At 44.9% G+C, this 26,707-nt stretch overlaps 1 protein-coding gene across 9 annotated transcripts in view; it reads right to left on the reverse strand.

Annotated features, from left to right (window-relative positions):
- ACACA (acetyl-CoA carboxylase alpha) overlaps positions 1 to 26,707 on the reverse strand; it is a 332,967-nt gene that overhangs the window by 32,789 nt on the left and 273,471 nt on the right. For all 9 annotated transcript variants that reach the window (XM_062216876.1, XM_062216880.1, XM_062216874.1 and 6 more), the window contains 5 exons: positions 17,685 to 17,828; positions 17,011 to 17,131; positions 12,354 to 12,450; positions 9,283 to 9,379; positions 6,543 to 6,678 (listed from right to left, as the gene is read on the reverse strand). In XM_062216876.1, the coding sequence (XP_062072860.1) occupies positions 6,543 to 6,678; positions 9,283 to 9,379; positions 12,354 to 12,450; positions 17,011 to 17,131; positions 17,685 to 17,828 (595 nt within the window). The remainder of the gene's footprint in view (positions 1 to 6,542; positions 6,679 to 9,282; positions 9,380 to 12,353; positions 12,451 to 17,010; positions 17,132 to 17,684; positions 17,829 to 26,707) is intronic.

Below are 26,707 nucleotides of genomic sequence, written 5' to 3' on the forward strand. Positions count from 1 at the left end.
ATTCCATTTTTATAGTATTAATGAGAGAAAATGAAAATACACATATAGGCAAAGCCTCACAGACACACAAATGAAAGAAGCCATCTCTCCACTCTGCTACAGAGTACACTGTGCAATCCTCCTGAGGCCAGGTGTGGCCCAAGGGAAAAGACCCCTGGTGTGTAAATAGAGTCCTTGGAAAGCAGAATTAATGATTTATACCCCAACTTTTTATGAACTTCTTCCCATTTCCCAGGAAACTGAAGTCTAAACACTGCTCAAGTTTTAGGTTTATGATTCCAGATATTTCATGGGTCCTTCAGTGGAGCCACACTGGATCCTTTCTGAACCCTACACAGAGAGGTTCAAATAAGTCCAAACCTTCCTATCAAAGAGAGGATCACAATTTGGACTAAATCAATTTTGAAAATGCATGGCAAAGAAGCATTTTTCAGGAAGTTAAGGGCAAACCAATTAGAAACTGCTTTCACTGCACTAACTGGCAAATTAGTTTACCACTTTTTAAAGCAAGAGTGGCTCTATGAGGGCTGGGTGCTTGGCACAGCAGTTAAGACTCTGCTTGGGACACCTGCAACCCCTATGGTGCTTTCTGGTTTTGAGTCTTGGCTCTACTTCCAATTCCAGCTTCCCGTTAATATACACACTGTGCAGTAGAAGATAGCTCAAGTATTTGGTCCCTGACACTCATGTGGGAGGCCTGGATTAAGTTCCAGGCTCTGGCTTTGACCTGGCCCAGCTCCAGCAGTTCTGCACATTTGAGTAGTCAATCAGTGGATGGAAGATCTCTGTTTCCCTGCCTTTTAAATAAACAAATAATTGATTTATTTTAAAACCAATTTATTTGCAGAGCTCACTGCGTGGCACCTGACTTTCTCTGCTGCTCTGACCTGGCTCATCAGTGAAGACTTCAGAGATTCCAAGTTGCCCCAGGAAACATTCCCTACTCTTCATGGGATGTGTATGGTCAGACACTCTGTATATATGATCAGAGCAAAGACATTTATTCCATTGGGAGGAAAGCAAAGACCAAAAAAATTTACTGCTAATTACACAACTGCTGTATGAAGAGCAGGAATAAAGGACTTTAAGCGCTTTACGCTAATTCCGTGGTTATGAAAATAATTGCTCAGTTCAAATTATTTTAACTAAATTAATTCTTTAGTGGATATTTCAACCAGTGCTACATAATAAAATAATTGTGTAATTAGCAGTACATTTTTTAGTGCTGCAAGAGTACAGTCTCAGAACAAGTAACAGAAAGGAGTGGCCTCCCATGGTATCACATGTGAAGAAATGGAAGGCGTGGATCAAAGGAGAAAATGCCAGAATAGGAAAAAGCACAAAAAGTCATTCTATCTGCATCTAGAGGTAGATGAAGACCAAGTGTCCAGTCTCTTCACTTACTTATTAAATCTCTCCTGTCTATGACTAACAGATCCAACTTCCAAAAAGAAGGGTGAGACTTTATTTAAGATGAATTTTTATTCATTTAATTTAAAAAAACTTTGATTTCACTATCTACACAAATAGTTTGGAATGAAGAGGATTATGTGTGCATTTCAGGTTTCTGTGAAATACACTTTCTCTTTCACCATCATGGTTAGCTTACTATGTAACAGGAACATAACACACACACACACACGGACCAATCATTTAACCATCAGAACATCATCTTTTTAAGAAAGATATATTTATTTATTTATTTTAGAGTCAGTTACAGAGAGGAGAACGAGAGCAAGAGCAAGAATGAGAGAGAGATTGTCCATCCACAGGATGATCCCAAATGGCTGCAATGGCCAGGGATGGGCCAGACCGAAGCCAGGAGCCAGGAGCTTCTGGGCCTTCCTCCACTGACTTCCCAAGGAGCCTGGTTGGAAGTGGAGCAGCCAGGACTTGAGCCAGTGTTCATATGGGATGCCAGCATCACAGGTGGTGGCTTTACCCATTCCTCCACAATGCTGGCCCCCAGAACATCCTCTTATTCAAATAATCAAGTGACAGGTGAATAAACTGAGGTTTATTAACTGAAAGTGACAGGGCTAAGATGCACACCCGGATCTTTCTCGTTCTGGAGCCTATTCTGGACGCATCGTTCTTGTTATCAGGAAAGAGCATGTGGCAGGGGTAATTTGCTTTCCAACAATTAATATAATAATGCTGAGTAAGATAAAAACAAGAAAACAGACATGAACAAATGATTATTGCTAAATGTTACCTGGGTTTGCTGTATGTTCATAAATGTCACAAACGGTACTGAGGACACTGCCAGCTGTGTCCTACCAGGGTTTCCATGTGATTACCAAGCAAATGTCTCTAGCCCCAAGACTGTGAGTGGAAAAGGGCGTCGACATTCATTACAGCTGACATGATTGAGACAGAAATAATATCTCCATCCAACCAGGAACACCAACAGAACCACAGTCCAACCATCAAAACAGCCCAAGGGACCGGTGCTGCAGTGCACCCATACGGTGCTGGTTTGAGCCCCGGCTGCTCCACTTCCAATCCAGCTCTCTGCTATGGCTGGGGAAAGCAGTAGAAGATGGCCCAACTCCTTGGGCCCCTGCACCCGCGTGGGAGACCCACAAGAAGTTCCTGGCTTTTGGCTTCGGATCAGCTCAGCTCTGGCCATTGCGGTCATTTGGGGAGTGAACCAGCGGAATGGAAGACCTCTCTCTCTCTGGCTCTAACTCTAACTCTTTCAAACAAATAAAATAAATCTTAAAAAAACACACCTCCAAAACAGGCTATCAAAACATAAACACACAAACTCTACAATCGACATGCTCATACGGCATTGCAGCTGCCCCAACCCGCCCATTCTGAAAAGCAGGTTGCAACACGTGACAACTATCCGGCACACAACAGTCTGAAATCCCTTCATACGTAAGAGGTAGAGCCACGAACAGCAGCGGAGAGGGGATTCCCAAGGGTTCAGGTGAGAAGACACTCTCGGGAATTTTAAAGCTAGGCATATGCTGATTGTCAGTTCTCAGGCCATGAGAAAACAAATGGAAATGGAAAATACTGATAGGTTTTTCACTAGAAAGGCAGGAGCCAGGAGTTTTCTAGCATTCTGGGTAAAGCACATCTGCATAAGTGGTGATCACCACAGCCTTTGTGGCTTATGCTCAGCGCCAGGCACCCACCCTGCCTAAGGCTTTCATTGTTGTACAACGAAGATGAAGTGTGGCAACCATTGTAGCAAGCAAGGGGGCAGGGTGGCAGAGTGTCGCCACAGTGCCTCATACTCTTAAGACTGGGATGGATCTAACTGGTTAGTGGAGATTATCTGTTAGAAGCTGCAGGTATACATCACACACACACAAGCTGCATAGACAAAATGTTTCTTCTGAGTTCCTGATGGCCGGCTGACACCATGTTTCAACGTGCAAGTAATCAGGGAGTTTAAGACAGACTTTCATTCCAGTTAAAGTTTTCAATAAATGTTCTTCTTTTATTGTTATTTATAACCTGTCCCAGGAAAAAATAATAAGTATAACATGAAAAGCCAACTGAGAGTGACCCTGTAGCACCAGCAGTGAGGCAGCTTAATATCACTGGGATTTGCATCCTATCAAGCTATTCACGCTGAGGCTGGGACCCTGGTGCTAATTTCTAGTAAATTTCACGCTTGATGTCTCCCTGTTGTGGGTCATTGCCGGTTCGTCTAAATAAACTGCTTCCAAATGGCTCTTCCATCTAAATATTCAGCCAGTTTTTATAATTTAATTTTGCATTATGCTGAATAGCCTTCCGGCCAGATAGAGCTCATTGGAAAAAAAGCACCAATACCATCTTGACATGCTTTTATTTATTTATTTATATTTTTACTGCTCGAATTAGACCTCCTAGGCCGACTAGTAAAGAGTTTTTTTTTTCCCTCCACTAATGTCAATTTTCAGCATAGCAAGAGCTGTCTCTAATCTTTTCCTACTCATTACACACAATTTTGGAGTCATTTTACCCACAGTGCAGTCGGCTCCTGGCTGTGTGTTTGTGTGCACTGAGGGATGGCATAATTGTTTATTTTCCCTCCCTGCATAATCCCCAGCCAGTATTGAAACCAAAACTGCAAACATCTCCCCAAGGGATGTGGAGAATGACAAGAGGCTCTCAGCTCAGGTCCCTTTACATGAGATAATACGCAGGAAACATCCTGACCTGTATGTAAATACGAAAGGTCCTGTTCCCCTCCCTCCCGCTCTCACACACATCTCCTTATGTGATGAGTGAACAGAGGCACCAGCACCAAAATTCAGACTCAGAACTGGCCCTGCTCTACACCAGGCCACTAACCGGTTTCTGAGCAGGGACAGGGGAGGAAGGAATGGGCAGTCAGTGCTTAACCAGTACAGAGACAATGAAAAAGTTTTGAATGTAGTTAGTAGCAATGGTCACGCATCTCTGTGGATGTAGTGGATGCCACAGAATTGTACATTTACAAATGGGTAAAATGATAAATATTATGTTCTGTCTATATTTTGCCATAATCTAAAAAACTCCTTTCTGAAATCTTGAAATTTCTTTCACAGTAACCATGGCAATCCTTGAGGCAGAGGGGGAAGGAGGTGGCAATGGCTCTCTCAGGACTCTGGACAGCTCTTGCAAGGATCTTCTAGCAGATCTGGTCACTGTGCCACAGGGAGCCAGACTGATCCAGGCTCCCCAAACCCACTCCTCTCCCAAATCCGCTCTGGTTTGTCACCTGAATCCTCTAGGGAAATTTATTTAACTAAAATCTCAGTTTATATAAAATGCAGAAAACACTACAGTTTGTTGTGATGGTTATGGCTACGCGTTTCTGGTGAAAAGAGCTCAACTCATCTTCATTGTTTTTCTTATTGTTACAGGGCTAGTGGCCAATTGGGCCTGACCCAAAACATGCAGCAGAATTGAAGGCTTTCCTAGAAGTGGAACTCTGGGAACTTGTGAACTCTGACCTTGTGGGCGGACTAGGAAAAGGGCATTCCCAGGTACCCTGCAGTGCCGAGGAGAAACAATCCTGAACCCTCTCCCAGGTCTGACATCAATGTTTCAGCCAGGGCACTTGGGACCAGGAGGAACCTGTTGCTAAATGAACCTCATATGCATAAATGAAAGGGGCTTCTGCTCACTCTCCACGTGCCCAGCTCCCATGAGCCATCCTCCTCTTCAGCACCAGTATCCCCTGGCAGTTTGCTTCTATGTTATGACTTCATCATTCTGCTCACAGCAATTTTCTTGACTCCTTGAAGCAACATCTGTTTCTGACTTATTTTCCCTGAAATGGCTAGCATAGTTCCTTGCACACAGGAACTGAAACAAAAACGTGTAGGACTGACCTACACATTCAACCTAAATCCTCAATATCTCATGGGATTTCCAGGGAGTTATTATCTTGGTCAAAAAATAATTCATCTCAATTTGCATGTATAGCCCAAGTTCTCCCCCAAGAAAGATGCACAGCTCAAAGCAAATACAGGCATAAGGAATTTTTTTTTTTTTAACTTAAAAACCGAAGTATCAGCCTCATCTGTATTTTGCTACAGAGGCCTGGTCATCTGGGGGTCTTCCTTGCCAGGTAAGGGAAAACTGCTGACATGTCTCAACGCTTGGCCGGCAATCTACAAAGGGCAGCTTCCCCAGGCTTTTCTCCTCAGAGAGGCTAGTGATGCTCCTGCTGTCAAATACACCTAGGTACACTATTGAGGCTTTCTGCTTCACATTCCACATACTCTTAGTATTCTCTAATCATTCTCTTTACTCTGGCATACCAGCTCCTCCCTCCCTTCCATTTCCCTAACCCATTCTACTACTCCAGGATCCTGGGCTCTCCCCAGGTGAAGGGGAAGGTAGCTGACACTCAAGGGCACTCTCATGCCCTCAGGTGGAGTCTCTGGCCACTGCAGAGAATTCACTGCTCTGAGACCAAGAGTCATGTCTCCTTTGGCTCTGCGCATGGAGGATTCTCAGTAAATGGTGATACTGGCTGCCTAACCACGAAGCAATTCCCATAGTACGGAATGCAGCCTTTGTAATAACGGTCTAATCTGCTGGAGCCACAGGCCCAGGGCTGTTGTTGGGTAATAATAAAACACAGCACAAGCTGCATGAAGAACAGCCTCTGGTACAGAGTTTGTTTTCTTCTGGTTGGTAAATGCTTATTTCAGTATCTATCTTGGGCACTGTAGAACCTTAGAGAGTAACCTCAGCAAAGAATAGGCCTAGAAAAGAGGGAGAGAGATAAGCACAATCATACTGCCCCAGGAACATCAGAATGGCCCAATGTTTAGCTGTGAAAGCTAAATCTACAACAGCAGCCCATCTAGATAACACGAGTAGATTATTCTGAAATTTTGTATGGAATTATAAAGTGTACTGTATGTTTCCATGCAAGCTGTAACTCAGACAATAGCTCAGAGGGAACAGAATTCTCCAAAGCTTAGAGTGATGGGCTGGCAGGAAATCCACAGGCTGCCCTCTCTACTCTCCCTCCCTCCCACAGCTGCAGGGTGCCCAGAAATCACTGGTGCCTCCCAGCCTTCAGCCAGGCTGATTACCTTTCATGCCACCAGAGAAGCCTCTCCAGTTGGCAAAGACCATCAGAGGCAGCCCTTCGCGGTTGAAGTCCTTGATGGCCTGATAGGTCTTAAATGCAGAGTCTGGAAACCAAACTTGGCCAGCTTGCTGTATTATCTGTTGTGGAAAGTCAAAGACAAGGACACAATTAACAGCAGTCTGAGAGGGAATCCCTCCAAAGTGAACAAGATTTTACTCATTGAAAATGGAAGACTCTAAATCAAGACAAGGGCAGGCATTTGGCCTGGAGGTCAAGACCCACACGTCCCACGTTGGAGTGCCTGGGTTCACCTCCAGGCTCTGGCTCCTGTCTCCAGGTTCTTGCTACTGCAGACCTTGGAAGGCAGCAGTGACGTCTCAAGTAGATGAGCTCCTGCCTGCATTGAGTTCCCAGCTCTAGCCTGGCTCAGCTCCAGTCACTGCGACCATTTGGGGAGTTCTGGGAACCAGTGGATGGGGGCTCACTCTCTCTGCCTCTCAAATAAAAAATAACAGAGGAAGCCAAATAAACAAAAATTGTTATTCATCAAGAAGATCTCTTTGAAGTAGAAAAGCAGAAAGAATCCTGGATCTCTAACTTTATTAAATACTCCTCTTTTTAAATCCTGACACACAAGGGGCTGGCACGGTGGCACCACAGGTAAAGCCACTGCCTACAGTGCTGGCATCCCGATGGGGGCTGGCTCAAGCACCGGCTGTTCTACTTCTGATCCAGCTCCCTGCTAATGTGCTTGGGAAAGCAGTGGAAAATGGTCCAAGTCCTTGGGCCCCTGCACCCATGTGGGAGACCAGGAAGAAGCTCCTGGCTCCTGGCCCAGTCCTGACATTGCAGCCATATGAGGAATGAATCAGCAGATGGAAGCTCTCTCTCTCCCTTTCTCTCTCTCTCCCTCTCGCTCTCTATCTCTACCTCTGCTGCTCCTTCTCTGTAACTCTTTCAAATAAATAAATCTTTTTTTTTTGTTTTTGTTTTTTTTTTTTTTTTTTTTACAGGCAGAGTGGACAGTGAGAGAGAGAGACAGAGAGAAAGGTCTTCCTTTTGCCGTTGGTTCACCCTCCAATGGCCGCCGCGGTAGGCGCGCTGCAGCCAGCACACCGCGCTGATCCGTTGGCAGGAGCCAGGTGCTTCTCCTGGTCTCCCATGGGGTGCAGGGCCCAAGGACTTGAGCCATCCTCCACTGCACTCCCTGGCCACAGCAGAGAGCTGGCCTGGAAGAGGGGCAACCGGGACAGGATCGGTGCCCCGACCGGGACTAGAACCCGGTGTGCCGGCGCCGCAAGGCGGAGGATTAGCCTAGTGAGCCGCGGCGCCGGCTCAAATAAATAAATCTTTAAAAAAACAACAAAAAAATTAATCCTGACCCATCATTCTTCTTCAGTGTAGAAAGGGAAAACTGGTTGCTCCTACTGCAAGGACGCAGTCTCAGGAACTCTTGTCCACACTTGGCCAGAGTACCTTTAATTGACTCAGTTACATTACTCAAAGTGAGCCAACTGATCAGTTTCCAAGTCTTTGCTTTCTCTGCTTAGTATCTTTTTTTTTTTTTTTTTTCTCCTGTACTGTGGTTAATCAACAAACGCTAGATGTCACGCTGCTGGATAACTTCCTTGCCCTCACTTTCTGGATGATGTCAAGATGTGAAATGTAATCCATCTTTTTGGAAAAAGATAGGCTGTGGTGTTTATGCCTGGTGTCAGGACAGAGTGTGTTGTGAAATCTAGGTGCAGCTCTTCTACGCACGTGCTCAACAGCACCTGGGATCAATGCATGCTCAGGACTGACGCAGCTGCTTTCTGGAAGACCATCTCTGTGGCAACGGCTATTTTCTAGCATTGATAAGATCACTGTAGGGGTTGGCATCGTGGCATAACAGCTTAAGCCACCGTCTGCAATGGTGGCATCCCATCTGAGTACCTCTTCAAGTCTCAAGTGCTCCACTTCCAACCAAGCTCCCTATTAACGTGCAGTGGAAGATGGCCTGAGTGCTTGGGCCCCTGCCCATGTGTGGGAGACTCAGATGGAGTTCCAGGCTCCTGGCTTCTGCCTGGCTCAGGCCCAGCTGTTGTGGCCATTTGGGGAGTGAACCGGCAGGTGGAAAATCTTTTCTTCTATATATAACTGTGTCTTTCAAATCGATAAAAAAAAAAAAAAAAAGACCACTATAAAGACCTACTCCATTTTTTAGGCAAAATTTAGCTTGCAGTCCATCTATAGATAGCTTAAAAGTAAGCACATGGGGCCAGCATTTGTGGTGCAGCGAGTTAAGTTGCCACTTGTTACTCCAGTGTCCCATATGTGTGGTGGTTCAAGTCCCAGCTGCTCCACTTCTGATCCAGCTTCCTGATAATACACCTTGGAAAGTCGTATATGATGGCCCAGTGCTTGGGACCCTGCCCCCCCATGTAGGAGACCTGGATCAAAGTCCTGGCTTTGTCCTGCTCCAGCACTGGCCACTGTAGCTATTTGGCAAGTGAAGCAGCAGGTGGAAGCGCTCACTCTCTCCGTGTCTTCCTCTCTGTCTATACTCTGCCTTTCAAATAAATAAATCTCTTTTAAAAAATGAACACAAGATGATCAGAAATAATTTAAGGTTGCTGATGCCCTTCCTTCTAAAACAGGTGGTTTACAATGCTCCTGATATCCATAGGCACTGCAGAAGAGAAACTCCAAGCACAAAGAAGCTCCAAGTACAAATGCACAGTATACTTTTGGGGACCTACCTTAGCTTCAGAATCCAGGTTTGCAGGATCAGCTGGGATACTTAGTTCTACTGTTCGAGTTTCTACAGCAACTACTCCCACAGGTATTCCCCCTAGCCTGATAAAAAAATAAGACACATAAGAACCTAGTTTATCTCAACAATGTAGCCAGATTATTTATTTTCCAATCCCACATCAAAGCATGGAAAGAAAAACAGGAAGCACACACAGAAAGCAGGAGATCCAATTCCTTCTAAGGGTGGCTGTGATCTGCTGACTGTAAATACAGCAGAAAACCACCCTCAGAATCACTCCTGGTCTGAAAGGTCCTAACACAGAATAAACTCAAACCAGGGGTTCTACTGGGCAGGGGTGGGGAGGTGCTTTAGCATTTAGGCTCAACAGTGTAGCACACATACATACATCCTCCTACCTCTGTGTTTGATCTCTTTGATGAAGACAGTAGGAAATGATCTGAAGGGCTGTAGGAACCTGAGACTTGCAGTACCTTTTAATGAGTATTTGTCTTACTGGACTAGAGCTATAGTTTCCCAAGAAATGTGAATGATGTGGCTGCAGGAGAGATCTGAGAGTACAGCAAATTTCTTCAATGGGTTTCTGGATGGGCTGTGCGTGGGTGTGTTATGATGAAAAACAGGTACCCAGAGTAGGGAAGTGACTAGAGGAGCCCTTGACCTTCTCTTTGACTAGAACACTAGGACAGGGGCAATTTCAGGGAGTAGTCTTGGGAAAAACTTATATTGGAAGTATATATTGCATCTCAAAGCTATTTTACTTAAAAAAAAAAAAAGCTGTTCAGGATCTCAAAGTCTCTGTTAAATACCCTCCCAACCTGGCCCTCATCAAAACTTCCTAGGAAAAATCAGGAGGGAATGAGGAAGAGTGGAAAAGAGGAAGGGAGGAAGCAAGGGGGGAGATGGAAGGTATAGGGTGAGTCCCTTTTCTGGAAAATGTGATTTTCTTTCTTCAGTCTCTCAGCTTCATTCCTTGTTGGCTGGGATTTGGATGGGTTATAGTCTGCATTCCCCACAGCATCCCCATAACGAACTTGCTATGAAGGATGGTCTTTGGTTGTTACACTGGCTCCTGGAAATGGATTCTTGTCATCACAAGAGGACTAACAGGAACCTGAGTGGAGACCACCCACCCCGTGTCATTTGCCTGCACTGAATCAGAATCAAAAGCCCTCTAGACAACCAGACAACGAGCAGGATGTACACAGGAGAGTTCAGAAATATTTCTGTTCACAATGATTAACAATCCAACTGGAAACTTGTAATTGCAAAAGCCACCCTAAATCGGTAACTTATAACTTATATATTAGGGCCCATGTGACCTAATAAAGAACATCTTTATCCGAGTATTACAGTTATTTATTGAACTTGAAAACAGCTCAGAACAACTTCTGTTTTCTATTATACTTCATATAAATTTTATCAGGCCAGCACATGAAGATGCTACATCTTGTTTTATAGTGTGTCCCTGGACAAGGTGCCATGGAATAATAAAAGACAATTTACAGCCAATAGCACACATATTCCAAACATACATACCAAAGATGAGTTTTGGCAGCACTTACAGTAACAATCCCAGAAGAATACCTTTATATTTATTTCTTGAAATACCATTGCTTTTGAAAGAAGCTAGTTCCATTTGTGTTTTATATACTTGTGAGCATGTGTATGTTTTAGAGCAAGAAGCCCAGAACTCATCAGATGGAAAGAAAGGAAGAAGTCACGGTGAGCATTGCAATAAACAATGGCAAAACTAACCAAAGCCAAGCTTGACTGATCTTGGTTGCAGAACAATCCCTATTCTTCCAATCATAAGTGTAAAACATTATTCTCTTATTTCCCCTAGGAGGATCTTAAGGACCTTAACAAAGGCTTGGCTTTGTGAGGCTTAAAATTTGACATGCTTGTTTACAGACAGGGAAACTGCAGCAGAATAGATAAGAGACAAATTCTCAAAAATGTTGGTTCTGCTGTGAAACGAAGACTCGAAGACCAGCTTGTAGGTCCTGAGTAGGAAGACTCTAGCTCTAGTGCATCCCTCACCTCCACCTCCCCAGTGGGCATCTTCCCAGGTGCAAAGAATGATGCTCCCATTCAGAGTCACCGCAGAGGCCCCTGTCTGAGGGATTTGCCATCCCATGGCTTCTTGTCACTGGCAGCATGGGGAGTGCTGACCTGCTGTTCTGAGAGAACCACAAAGCCTAGAATTATTTCCAAGGCTAGAATCTAAATCTCAACCCAACGTGGCATGTTTGAGAATCTTGAGCAGGTGCCACTTTTCATGAGATAAGGGAAACCGATTGCCCCCGAGAGGAAGGTGAGCTCCAGATGCGGGCCCCTTAGGCAGAGCTTCTCTGCGGTGCTGAGCTAGATTAAGATCGGCCTTGGCAGGTGCTCGTTACAGCAAGCACTACAGATTACTGCGCGCAGAGCTGGCTGTTGAGTGAAGCACTTCTTAGAGCAGGTATTAAAATTTAATAGAAACTTCAATTTCCCACTTGAAAATATGGGTATCCCAGCAACCTATTCCAGTTTATTCAGGTAAACTTTTTTTTCCCTTTGGTAATTTTCAAATCTTATTATAATCCAATATAGTATATTTGTCACTTAAATAATCTTGATGCCTTCAAAGAACTTCTCTCAGGTTACACAGAGAAGCGGATGAGTCTCTGACTCACTTGGCAGCTACTCCTGAGGGAAAGTGGTCTTCAGGGGGAGGGAAGTCACTGAGGGGCGATGGCTATTGTAGCTGGGCTTTGTGATCCATGGATGGCTTGTCCTGCAGCATTATAAAAAGGAAATACTGTCACAACCAGCCTTCAGATTAAAGGCACACTGGAGTGATACACTTAACTATTACTGGGAACCAGTGGTCCAATCATGCTGCCTTGGGCCCGGCTACGATCCAATATTCTTAGAAAGTTCAGATAAGCAGAGTATGATTGGTTAAAAAACAAAAACAAAAAAAACAAAAACAAATTCTACACAGTACTGGCCCTTTCCTCTCTTATTTTTAGTTGGGAGGAAAAAGAGCTTTGGAAACAAAAGAGCTCCTACCTGGCTCTACCAACCACCACGGTCTGTGCCCAGGGCTGCATAATCTCCGAGAATGATCCGTAGTCAAAAAATCCACTCAACCACTGACCTTTCTGGGCTACAGAGGGAAAAGAGAGAAAACAAAGAGAAAATAATGACATTCAATCCACTGACAATGCACTGGAACTGACGAATCTAAGGTGGGATTTGGGGGATTGTTTTGGGGAATTTGTTGTTTCTAACCATATTATAATGGATGGAAGCATTAGGCAGCCGAATGTTCATCTGCCTTCAGACATCATCTCCTATTTCAATTGCTAGTCTGCATAAAAAGAATCATTTATCAGCAAAAGCATCATTTATTGTTAAACGATGGGGTTCAGCTAGCAGAGAGTGTGCATGCTTTTAAATAAATAACTTGGCTTTTTTCAAGACACTACAAACATTTGTCAAATGGCAGCCAAGTCATTAAAATGTTTTCAAAATGTCTATTTCTATTTTAAAACTTGCCTTACAATTTTGTTTGATTTCACTGATTTTCTTTTAATGGAAATCTGAAGACAGGCAAACAGGAAGTAAGTACCAGTGGTTGGACGAGGACCCAAGTTTGGGGGAAAGCAGAGAGACTTGTCTTTTCTGCTAGAAAGGTAACACGATAGATTCACTTTATTTACGGCCGACAAAGGACAATCCTTCTACAAGAAAGGGCTGTGGCAGGTAGCAAAAATACGATGGTTAAAATGCACACCTAATGCCATTAACCTCTGCTGCACACAGGATTTCCTTCACTGGTGAGACACTTGACTTTCAGCATCTTAGTTTAAGAAAAAAAAACTTCTGTTCCACAGGTATGAATGTTTGATCAAGGCCGCATAAAAGCTTCTGCAAATAACTGTTTCCCACTTTGCCCTCTCGGCTCATGGTTTCTCAGTGATTCTTCTAATTTGAAAATGGCCCTCCACCCCCTAAAAACCCAAGTCCAAAACCAATTAAAAGTGGAGATCCGAGCAAGCTAACCTCTGCTGACTTAAACAGGATGGAGAGTGTTTTATCAAGACTAAACTTGTAATTACTGTGTTCTACATTCCTTGCCTCTATGGCCCCAGTGTAAAATGTGATCATCCATTTCAAAATTATCTCTCTATCGTGAGCCCAAAGCCGATCGTTTAGATTCCGGTCTCGTGTTGGGCGTCAGTTTGAAGAATATCACAGCACTATCTCCTCTAATAAATGACTTTAACTTTTCACCTAGAAGATATCTGCTTTAACTTATCACAGGGAATCATCTGCTTTCTTTAACGCTTCCACTAAATTAAAATCTGAAGTCACTCGATTTGGGAGCAAGTGTTAGCTGCACATAGACAGCAGGATGAATTACTAGGGAGTCAATGAAAAAAATATTATCCAAAAAAACAGAAAACTTAGTTTATCACAAATTCCATTTTATTCTGTGGACCTCGTTAATAATGGCTGGGATAAGGCCCACCCCCCACATATGCTTTTGGTCACCTCATTAAAGTAAGGTTGAAACTCTGATGAAGGTTCTAACCCAAATTTCTAAGTCCATCAGGAAAATGAAATTTTAACTTTATATGCTCAGGTCACTTTATGATTCTTATTTCAGTAACAATGATTTGGAAGTATAGAATTACTTTCAAAGTAGAAATGTTTTCTGTAAAATTCCTCCTGCTTTCTACTTTCAGTAGGAGTTGGGAAGTCCCAAGTCAGGCTTCATAGTCCCCCATGAGCAGATCACATTCACGCCACATTCAGGATTTAGGAACAAAGATAGCACCCCTAGACAACTTAAGGAATTTTTTATGTATTACTGAAGAAAAGAGGTCCATTTCATTTCCAGAGAAGTCTGGATTTTACTGCTGATAGAGGGGTCAGTGTTGTGGCACAGCAAGTAAAGCTTTGGCTTGTGATGCCGCCATCACATATTGGAGGGCCAATCCAAGTCTCAGCTGCTTCACTGTGATGATCCAGCTCCTTGCTAATGTGGCTGGGAAGACAGCAGGTGACACCTGAAGTACTTGGGGCCCTGCCACCCTTGTAGGAGGCCATGATGGAGTTCCTGGCACTTGCCTTTAGCCTGGCCCAGCCCTGGCTGTTGTGGGCATTTGGGGAGTGAACCAGTACATGCAAGATGTCTGTCGCTCTCTGTTGCTCTGCCTTTCAAATTAAAAAAAAAAAAAAAAAAAAAAAGACTTAGGCACAGCATTTTTATTATAATCATGGGTATAAAAATAAGAGGAAATGGCTGGCGCTGTGGCGCAGTGGGTTAATGCTCTGGCCGGAAGTGCTGGCATTCCATATGGGCGCCGGTTTGAGACCTGGTTGCTCCACTTCCAATCCAGCTCTCTACTATGGTCTGGGAAAGCAGTAGAAGACGGCTCAAGTCCTTGGGCCCCTGCACCCACGTGGAAGACCCAGTAGAAGCTCCTGGCTCTTGATCGGCACAGCTCTGGTCGTTGCGGCCAATTGGGGAGTGAACCATCGGATGGAAGACCTCTCTCTCTCTCCTCCTCTCTCTCTGCCTCTCCTCTCTCTGTGTAACTCTGACTTTCAAATAAATAAATAAATAAATCTTTAAAAAAAATAAAAGGAGGGGAATTACCAAGGTGACTTAAGAAAAAACTAGTTGTACTAATATTAACAAGAAAAAGCACTGATGACAAATGGTAAAATTACAAATTAAAGCTGACATTCCACGATGATTTTTCCACAATATTTACACTTACTCTTCAGACGAATCTCTCAACTTCTCTGAGTCTGTAAAATGGTGGTCTCTCTACCACCGAGAGGTAGCAAAGGTCAAATAAGAGAATGTATATGGGGATGCTCCACATTCCCATCTGCCTTAGAGTGCATTCCCATGAAGGTTTATTTTGACATTTTTTAACGATTTATTTTATTTTACTTGAAAGGCAGATATAGGGAGAAAGAGAGACAGACAGACAGAGATCTTCTATCCAAGAGTTCATTCCCCAATTAGACACAACAGCCAGAATTGGACTAGGCTGAAACAAGCAAGTCAGGAACTCCATCCTGATCTCCTCTGTGGGTACAGGGACCTAAGTAATTGGGCCATACTCCACTGCCTTCTCAGGCGCATTAGCAGGAAGCTGGATCAGAAAGGGAGCAGCCTGGACTCGAACTGGTGCTTGCATGGGACACCAGCACTGCAAATGGAGGCTTAACCTGCTGCACAACAATGCCAGGCATCTTTCCTATGAAGACTTCTTTCTCCTTCAGCAAATCACAGCTCCTTTTAAATTTAATGAAATATCTTCTGCAATCCTTTCTTCTTTTAAATACAGACATTATGGAAAGTTACAATAAACATGCACAGAAGAATACCTCCTCACACAACTTTAAAAGTAGATTCTGGGCCAGCACTGTGGCGTAATAGGTAAAGCCACTGCCTGCAGTGCCTGCATCCCATATGGGCACTGGTTTGAGTCCTGGTTATTCCATTTCCTATTCATCTCTCTGCCATGGCCTACGAAAGCAGCGGAACATGGCCTTGGGCCTCTGCACCCGCCTGGGAGACCTGGATGAATCTCCTGGCTCCTGGCTTTGGATCAGCCCGTTGCAGCCATTTGGGAAGTGAACCAGCAGATGGAAGACTTCTTTCTCTCTCTGCTTCTGCCTCTCTAATAAACAAATAAATCTTAAAAAAAGAAAGTAAGATGGCCAAAGTGCTTGGACCCCTATACCCATGAGGGAGACCCAGAAGAAGCTCCTGGCTTTGGTCTGGCCATCCTGGCCATTGCAGCCATTTGGGGAGTGAACTAGTAGATGGAACATATCTCTCTCTCTCTGCCTCTCCCTCTCTGTAACTCTTTCAAAAAAACAAAGGGAAAAAAAAAAGATTCAAAACATGGCAGGGGTGTTCCAGGCTTCCGAAAAGAGAACCCTGGAAAGTAGGGTGTGCGAGAACAGCCCAATGGACTGACGATGAGAGCATTCATTTGCCTCCAGAGTTACCTCTTTTTTTCTAAGTTAGGCAACAATCAGTCAGAGGGGCTTAACAGATAAGCCTGGAGGGAGGACTTGTTCTCTATACATTTATAAAATCGTAAAGCTGTGGACACTCTTCATGAATAAACGATTTCACAAAGCAACCTTACATTAATGACTGAGGCCAGCACTGATAGCTATCAGCAGTATGGTAGAGAAAGGAGGACACCTGCCCAGCAGGTGCTCAGCAACAGCTGAGTGCAGTTGCTCTTCATTCAAGGGTCCCGAGAACCCCTTCTACAATTGACCTGATCCATCTCTGCTTGTTTATAGGGACTAGATGGTTTGAGATTCTGGTCCTAGATGTAATCCTGTGATTTTATGGCTTTGATTTAACTGTTTTAAGGTCTTTGAACCCATTAAGTCATAAGCGCTTTAAAATCAGAATAAAGAGAAGAAATGTGTTAGTGACTGCACCGCTTATAACCCACTGGCTGATTTGTAAATCTCATTTATTTTTCATTTGTTCACAAGGGATTTCCCACCTGTTTCTTCAGAGTTATTTTTCAGAGCTTTCTCATTTCGAGGTACTCAGCTCTGTGTTCTGAGTCATATGCTGTTGTGTAGGCACTGCACAGTGATGGAAAGGAAGACTAAAGAAGAATTCTGTTTGAGAGCTGGGCTACCACGAGGTCCTCAAACACATACGTACTTGGGTGAGGGCGGCCTGCTAGCATCCATCGAGGGTCATATGGAGCCTTTGTGGGGACAAACTCGATGATTCTATCTATAGGATCCTTGGAGCTCAGGAGGGGAACTGAACTTTGCACACTCTGAAAGAGACAGAGAAAGTAATAAATGAACAACTGTCACACACTCGAACTTGACAACAATACCTGGGGACAAGGAAGCCAGGGTCCATGTGCACAGTAACACCCACTGGTCCCCATCATCACCCCGAGTACAGATACGTGCCAAGCCCCAGGCAACACATATAGGCCGCCAATCTCCTTTAGGGGCCTGGCACAAAAGGAGTACACTTTGATTCTCGATTTTGGGGTACCATGCTGTCTAGGAAGCTCTCCAGAGGTATTACAAAGGGGAACATCATTGGGCAGAGAAAGACTCCCATGTTGGCATCTGAGCCTAGGTAGGCTATGAAGACTTCCGTGGCAGGGAAACATTAAAAAGGGGCCTCAGGAAATCCAGCTGCATCTTTGAGCTGGAAAAAGACAGCTTTTAAGGGAAAGAGAAATTGACAGCTTTCAGAGGAACGGCTCATAAAAAAATTCTTCCATCATAGGAAGACCTCAAACAGCAAGTGTGTGGAGTGTGGTGGAGGCGACGTGTCTTGTAGCTCGGTCAGTGTGGGGAGGAAGGGCTCACCTTGGGCATGTAGGACAGCCAGTGCAAGACAGTGAACACCCCTTCAAAGTCATCACACACGGTGCTGTGGGTCACCCCGTTGTTGTGCATGATCTGGATGCCCCCGAGCTGGTTATTGGAGGTGTACACTTCCCGCCCGAGGACCTAGAGAAATGAGCAAGAGAAAAGGTTTTTGCCTCTGTAGAAATCAAGGCACAGTCTGTTTCAGAATTCTCACTAAAATGGGCTCTTTTCCCCATAAGACAGATTCCAGCCTCTGTGGGTTTTTCGAAGGGGCTAGCTCCTTAAAAAAGAAAAGAGCAGTTTTCAGCAGTCACCTATATGGTTTCAATTTAAAGAGCACAGACAGAGTGCCATCTCCACTCTGACCTGAGGCTGCGGGGTGGGGGGTGCTGCGGGGAGCCTGAGGCCCGGTTACAGCATCATTGAAGGTCGGGCAGAACTGTTTTGCATACATAAAAAAAAGGTAACCTGCCTGCCTTTCTACAGCCTTTGCTGACCAGTCTCAGCTGAAGAAACCCTCGGGAGGTTTGGGCTCCTCTTTTATTTATTTTTTTAACAGAACCTTTTTTCTTATACTTGATTTTTAAAGCTGCTGTCCACACACAAACCCTAGTTCCAGTGAAATCCTAAAGCACCTCGTGACACAACCACAAAGCCCGGAGTCTCAGGTCCTCTTTGTATGCTGGGTGGCCACCGAGCTGTGATTTATACCCAAGCCCGCCTCCTCTCAGCCTTCCCTCCTAAGCCTGGAGGCAATTCAGGGCCTCTCCTGATTCCTGGGGCGCCCCTGGAGGAGCTTAACCCTTGTAAGGTCAGAGAGCACCCGCCATGGGAAACCACAAAGTTTCCTTTGAAGGAGAAAAATGAGCAAACAATACTCTTGGACTTGGAAACTGCACGGTTTCTTTTTCCCTGGAAGATGGGTTAATCATTTCTTCCAGGGAGGGAGCTTTCTGAGAGCAGATGGGAGCTGGGCAGCCTGATCAGTGACTATGCGAACCGCTGTGTGTGTGGTAATTGCCAGTCATCTGGGGTAGCCCTGGAGAGCTCTCCAAGGCTGCAGAGCGCTTACTGGGTTTTACCTTCACTTGTCCCCTCTCCCCTCCTCCTCTAAAAAATAATGACAACACAAAATTTCTTCCTTAGTAACTTCCACTCATTTCCAGTCTCTGGAGAGAACCTGATAAATTAAGGGCCAGTAAAGTCTACCTCGATATTCCTTTTATGCCCCTTCTCATTAGGGGCTCTGAGAGGCTTCCCTGCGTGCTGGGTGAGCCCCTACATCAAGGCCCTCCAAGGGCTGAAGAAGTCGACGGCCAAAGAACTAGCCTCGCTGTGACCCAGCCGGCCTTGGCTCCATTTACCTTTAGCTAGGAAGGGCATGAGGGACTGCTCTGGAAAGCCAAATTGCTCTCAGATTACTGCTCTCCTTGATACAGCCGTGCAGGGAACAAGCCCTCCATGCAGCCTCAAGCTGGGCAACACGCTGGCAGCTCCTTTGAAGGGGCCCCACGAACAGGGAGACCGTATCCAACCACTGGGCTCCCATCCTCCTCCCCGGCCGTCTTTAATCTCAGCCCCAGCGCTGCGGCTCCTTTCTCATTCTCCTGCTGTCTCTTTCCATTTGCCCTCTCTCTGACTGATACACTGATCTCTCGGTCACTCGGCTTTCTGCTCCACTGAGTCCATATTACTAATAACACCTCCGCCACGGCCAGTTTACCTCATGAAGGCAGGAGCACATCATTACAAAATAAACTCATAACTTTGACATTCTAGCAAATACACGCCGTTTGTTATTTTTATGGCTTTAGTCTTTCTAACAGGCAGAGGGCATTACATACCTGTTTCATTTATATCTTGAAATGTGTGCACACGTGCACACTTGCACATGCATCAGGAAACAAAACAGAACACAAAAACCACACCAAACCAAACCTCCAGTGCAGTAGGCTGCTGGGGGACCCTGGTGGAGGCAGAAGCCCTGTCACTCAGGAGGCCATGCTCTGATCTGGCTCTGGTTTTATGGTCGTCATAAACCCGATGGCCCACAACTGGTCCTTCTGGGACAGGCTGCCTCTCTGCTAGAAGTCATTCAGTGTGATCAGCAGTATTTCTAATTATTAAAATAAAATTGGAGCGGGGGAAAAGGAATAAAGAGGAGACACCGTGCTGACCCTGAATGTCTGGTATTCACAACCTACAAGAGCCACGTCCTCGCTGCGGCTCAGAAGCATGGGCTGAGGCCATTTTCTACTTACTAACACTCTACTCTTTCCTTTCTCTAGTGCTTGATAATGTCCAACCACTTCGAATCTGACGCATCTACAAAGCTAGTAAGGAGCCGATGATGGATCCAGCTCAGCGGGTAGGGACTGGACAGAACCCACAGCCGCTTCCTTAGCTGTTAAACACACCTTGCTGAGACGGGCGGGTGGGGCAGCGGGTTAAGCTGCAGCTTGAGACGCACACATCCCATCTCAGAGTGCCTGAGTTCGAGTCCTGGCTGCTCTGTGCTTCCAATCCAGCTTTCTGCTAAGATGTCTGGGAGGCAGCAGATCATGGCCCTGGCACTTGGGATTCTGCCACCCATAAGGGAGACCGCGATGGAGCTCCTGGCTCCAGCCTGGCCCAGTGCTGGCGATGTGGGCATTTTGAGAGTGAAGTAGAGAATGGAAGATCTCGCCTCCACTATTACTTTTTCAAATAAATAAATAAATCTTAAACAAACAAACAAACAAACAAAAACAACTGTAGTCAGACGTTGTGGCCTCCTCTTCAAAGAGGAAGACAGCATCTGGAACCAGGACACGAGAAGTGCTCTGCCTCTTACCATTCTGCCCTGTATTTTCACAAAATCATGAGAGAGAAACTCGAAAAGGCAAGAGTTCAGTAACTTAGCACATACTCCCTTCATAACCTAAGCTCAGGTTCTAAGGCTGTGGCATTTCTCTTTCTTCTCAGGGTTCAGAAAACATCTAACCAGGGCTTTCCATGTGAGAAGATTCATTTAATTAGGAAATTAATAAGAAAAAAAAAACCTATATGATATACTTGTGGAGTACCCAAACCATTCTCTCTGATTGGTCTTATCTTGGGAGATGGGGGTTGAGGTGGGGATGAACACAGAAACTAAACCTGCGGCCCCACTAGCCATAAACAAATGCTAACAATCACAGCTACTTATCAATCAGGGAAGAGAAAGCAGTACCCTCCAGTTCATCTTCAATGACCGAGTGTTTATGGTATGCACCAGCAGAATGAGGTGCACACAATGGCTCCTGATTTATAGGGGCTGTTGCTGACTCAAGTGGTTTTAATGATTTTAGAATACTTCACAACAAAAGCTTCAACCAAGGTAGCAGAATCAGGGCTAGGACAAAACCCATTCCCCAAGATGATCACACTGCAACACTTACACAAACCCCAGCCAGCATCAAGGAAGATGCAAACGGCTCATACACAGAACCACTGCTTCTACTCGATACGTTGTCCTGCCAACCTCTTGCAGGAAAAGTTGTGGTAAACAACCCCCAACGACAGAATATTTTCGTCAAGCAGGTCAGCTTCCCCCCTCAATCTTTTAAACTCTGATGCAGGCATCTCAAAGAGTCAAGTTGCTTGCCATGTTCCAGTTCCCAAATTATTCCCCTCACAAAAAGTGATACACACTTCTAACTTATCTGCCCACCATGCATCAAGCAGCACTGACATAGAGGAGCCACTGCAACAGTGGTGACACTCCTGGGCCCCACCTGACTGCCCTCCAAGTCTAGGCGGAGAAGCAGCCCCAGGAAGTATAAGGAGCAGGCATACTGCTGGGGGGGGGGGGTGGGGGGAACCCACCCTGGCAGAATGGAGTGAGGGCAGAAGCTGTGAGGACACAGGATCTCACCCACTCTCAATATAAATGGAAGTCCCCTCCAGAACTCCCTTCATTGTAGTGGACAGACCTGAGAATTAAGGGAGCTGCATAAAAACTTGTGATTAGCAGAGACCCAGCTGCTAAAGGCTCCCCCGAAGATGCTACCCAGCCTTTGGAAAACACTGAAATGCCTAGGAAGTACAGATGAATGCAGTCACACATGCACGCGGAGGCCTCTGCTGCTGGGGCCGCTTATCTGGAGATGCTGCAGACGGCTCGGGTGTAGCACAGCTGACAGGCAATGAAAACAGTCTAATGTACCGCCTGCTCTCTCCCTTAAATCCCTTTTTGGAGATCAAGATAAACACGTTCTTCCTTTCCCCAGTGCTCCAGACGTTTGACTGAAGTGGCAGAGCATTGTGAGGTTTTGTGCAAATGAAATCACTATGTAACACTGAATGAGTACAGTATTTACTTGTCAGGATATTTGTCAGCACAGACGTGGAGATTTCCAAGTTTCACAGATGCAACTTAGCTCAATTTTTTAAAAACATGCTTTTGTCCTGATACACACTTTATGTTGGGGACCCTCAGACATGTACACAAATATTTGCAATCATGTGCTGAAGATGCGAAAAATAATGATGCATATCAATGATGGAATAAAAAAGTGAAATCTACCGCTGCTTCCTCCCTGCTTCCAGACAGTCCTCGGTGGGTCAGAGCGTCTTCTATTTAAAGAAGCAGGGAGGACAAAATTCCTCCTGCATCCAAGAATCAGGCTACACAGGCTGAGCCCTCATTGCAATGCTTCTTCTCATTAGGGTATTTCCATTCTCAAGAGGATCGGAGGAGGCGTTTTGTAAATTCACGGAGCAATCGTCATCACTGGGTTTCATCCTTAATTCTAGACACTAAAGTCACTCTGCAATCTGGTGAGGTATTGATAAAGCTTTGGCTAAAGTGACAGAGGGAGGAGAAAGAACAATGGGTGCAGGAAAAAGTGGCAAAACAGGGACAAAAGAGAGGAGGATGGATGATAGAGGGGTGGGGGCGAGAGAAGAGAGGAAGAGCAAGGAAAACCTATAATAGCTCATCCACTCCTTCCTGACCTTAGAAGACTACATTTTTAAAAGCTGACAAGTAATTCAATCTCCAATTAACAATTTTAAGTGGTGCAGCACATATCACTGTGTAAATGTTTCTCCAGAAATATATCCAAGGGTGAACAGAATTAAATCTCTAATGAGACAGGACCAGAGTAGGTGGGTATTCCCAGACAGTTTCTTAATACACAGTCGCAGGGTGACAACTTCTCCCCACTGTTATGGCCCCTCCTGTGACTGGCAAACAGGAGTGCTGGTAGACTATGTCTGGAGTAGGGAACGGGCTCGGTGACTTCCCACTCCCGGAGAAGGGACAGGCCTCTGACTTGAGCCGCAGCTGAATTCAAGGCCATCCACTATAAGATCAAAAATCTCTCCATACATAGCAAATTATGAAGTGATGAGGTTTCCTGAAGGATCAACTGGGGCAAAGGGACTGTGTTATAGTGATAGGAAAAAGAAGCTGACCAAAGGACAACGGGAGGCAGGCCAGGAACAGCACGGGAACACCTGTTTACCGAGTCAGAGGGCACAGGAAGGCTCACTGGACAACAGAGGAATGAGCTAGCAGGATTAGAAGGTGGAGTGGGAAGAATGCAGACTCTTTTGTAACATAAAGGGGTAGACAGGAGCCACGGGACAGTTTCCTGTCAAACGTATGAGAGAAAAAATGTAGGCCTCCACAGAGAAAGCTGACTGCAAAGAAGTCACCATCCATCAACTGCCCATTCAGCTAGCAACTTGAGAGTTCTGACAATAAATTAATTCCAAATATGGAAATAATTAAAATTTTAAATAAAGTGTGCTTTATGGAAATATAACTTACACACCATAAAACTGTCCATTTAATTGCACTTCCATGAATTCTGACAAACACAGAGTCGTGGCAACACCACCACCATCAGGACAGAGTGCGTTCATCATCCCCAAAGTTCCCTCATGCTCCTTTGTAACCAGTCCCCTTCTCCCACCCCTAACCACCACTGATCTTTCTGCCCTGATAGTTTTGCCTTTTCTAGAATGTTATACAAATGGAGTCACACAGTATATGGCCTTGGTGGTCTAGCTTCTTGCAGTCAGCATAATGCATCAGATGAAGTCATGCTGGGGCCGGTATCAGGAATTCCTTGTAATTGCCAACAGGTATTCCATTTTATGGAAGTACCCTGCCTTGTACATCTGTTTGCCATTGGGCGGATTATGGATAAAGCTGCTATGGGCATTTCTGTCAATTTTGTTCTATGGTATACATTTTCATTTCCATTGGGTAAAGAGTTCCAAGTGAGATTGCAGGTTATATGTTAAGTGTAAACTGACTTTATGTAGATATATACATATACATATATATATATATATATATATTTTGACAGGCAGAGTGGATAGTGAGAGAGAGAGACAGAGAGAAAGGTCTTCCTTTTTGCCGTTGGTTCACCCTCCAATGGCCACTGCGGCTGGTGCATCGTGCTGATCCGAAGCCAGGAGCCAGGTGCTTCTCCTGGTCTCCCATGTGGGTGCAGAGCCCAAGCACTTGGGCCATCCTTCACTGCCTTCCTGGGCCATAGCAGAGAGCTGGCCTGGAAGAGGGGCAACTGGGATAGAATCCGGCGCCCTGACCAGGACTAGAACCCAGTGTGCCGGCGCCGCAAGGCAGAGGATTAGCCTGTTAAGCCAGGGCGCCAGCCCACATTTATATTTTAAAGAGACCCTTTCAGGTGTCGGTGCTGTGGCACAGCAGGTAAAGCTACCACGTGCAGGGCCAGCATCCCATATGGGTGGCAGTTCTAGTCCTGGCTGCTCCACTTCCATTCCAGCTCTCTGCTATGCCCTGGGAAAGCAGCAGAAGAGTGGAGAAGTGAACCAGCAGACAGACGACCTCTCTCTCTCTCTAACTCTGCCATTCAAATAAATAAATCTTAAAAAAAAAAAAAAGACCCTTTTCAAAGTGGCTGTACCATTCTGCATTCCCACAAACAATTTGTGAGAGTTCCAGATGTCCCATATCCTCATCAACATTTGGAATTTATCAGTTAAACATTTAAAAAAGTTTTAGTGGTGTCTCATTGCAGTTTTAATTTGCATTTCCCTAACGACTGATGATAAGTATCTTCCATATGTTTATTTGCTATGCTTACATCTTGCTTGGTGAAGGATCTATTCAAATTTCTTCCCTACATTTTTTTAAAAAATTTTATTATTTGAGAGGGAGATACAGAGAGAAAGGTCTTCTGTCTTCTGGTTTACTCCCCAGTTGGCCACAATGGACAGAGCCGGGCTGATCTGAAGTCAGAAGCCAAGAGCTTCTTCTGGGTCTCCTACAAGCACTTGGACCATCTTCTACTGCTTTCCCAGGACATACCAGAGAGTTGGATCAAAAGTGGAGGAGCCAGGACTCGAACCAGTGCCCCTATGGGATTCTGGTGCCACAGTGGGAGGCTTAGCCCACTATACCACAGCACCAGCCCTTCCATGCATTCCTCATCACTGTTTTCTTATCATTGAGTTTTGGTAGTTCTTCATGAATTCTGAATACCAGTCTTTCATAAGATATGTTTTATAAAAATGGAAATTAAAAAAAGCCCTGTCACCTTTTATTGCTTTTTCTAACTAGGCAGGTAGCTACAAGGCCAGACACCCGAGGTCTGCTTCCCAAGGCCTGGCTTCGTAGGCACCAGCAGATTTCATCTCTGTGGGTTTTGTGTTTATGTTTTCTTATTTACATCTTGTGGCAACAACTTAAGTTTTTCCCTTAGAATACATGGGAAGCATATTATTACCTCTTAGCCTAAAATTTAAGCTACATGAAAGCAGCAATAGTCTTTGTACTGTTCAACCTAAGAGGGCTTTATACAAAACAGGCATGTAATAAATGCATGTCTTGGGGGCTGGCACTGTGGCACAGTGGGTTAAAGCCCCAGTCTGCAGCACCTGGCACCCTATATGGGTGCCGGTTCAGGTCATCCTGCTCCACTTCTGATCCAGTTCTGTGCTATGGCCTGGGAAAGCAGAAGATGGCCCAACTTCTTGGGGCCCTGCACCTGTATGGGAGACCTGGAGGAAGCTCCTGGCACCTGGCTTCGCATCAGCTCAGTTCTCGCCGTTGCGGTCATTTGGGAAGTGAACCAGTGGAATGGAGGACCTCTCTCTCTCTCTCTCTGGCTCTACCTCTCTCTGTAACTCTTTCAAAATGGATAAAATAAATCTTTAAAAATAAATAAATAAGGGGCTGGTGCTGTGGCGCAGCAGGCATAAAGCCCTGGCCTGAAGCGCCGGCATCCCATATGGGCACCGGTATGAGTCCCGGCTGCTCCTCTTCCGATCCAGCTCTCTGCTATGGCTTGAGAAAGCAGTAGAAGATGGCCCAAATCCTTGGGCCCCTGCACCCACAGGGGAGGCCCAGAAGAAGCTCCTGGTTCCTGGCTTCCGGAAGTTGTGGCCATCTGGGGAGTGAACCAGAGGATGGAAGACCTCTCTGTCTCTGCCTCTCTCTGTAACTCTGTCTTTCAAATAAATAAAAATAAAATGAATGAATGAATGCATGTGAACTACCATCAATTTCAGGGCTCAGTAAAAACTCAACTTTGATGTACATTTTCAGCAAGTTGAACCAATACAAACAAGTCTTTCATATTAGTGACATAATATGTAGAGTGGTTCAATAAAATGAGTGGTTCCATTTTTCTATCTTTTTAAGAGTTCCCCAGTGTAGACACAGGAGTTCCTCGTTCACTTTCAAAATTCTTTACCTGGGCTAGAATTATAAACGAATATACTACAACCTTATATTAAGGATGCTTTACTAAGCTGCATAAATCCTCTCTTTTTAGAAAAGGTGTATTTTATCAATGGGTCAGATAGATAGAAAATGAAGACATTCAAAAACTGATTATGTTCCAATGGTCTGGACTTCGCATTTTATGCCCTTCATTAAATTTGGGTAGGTTCTTTTCCTTAATAACACCGATTTCTCAGTTTCTCAAGAAGTGCACACTATTCTGAAGGGTTTAAATCCCAGACACTGAGACATTATTAAAATTAGGAACCCGTCAAGA

Source organism: Lepus europaeus, chromosome 18 (genome assembly GCF_033115175.1).
Source record: "Lepus europaeus isolate LE1 chromosome 18, mLepTim1.pri, whole genome shotgun sequence".
In the NCBI taxonomy this organism is placed as follows: Eukaryota; Metazoa; Chordata; class Mammalia; order Lagomorpha; family Leporidae; genus Lepus; species Lepus europaeus.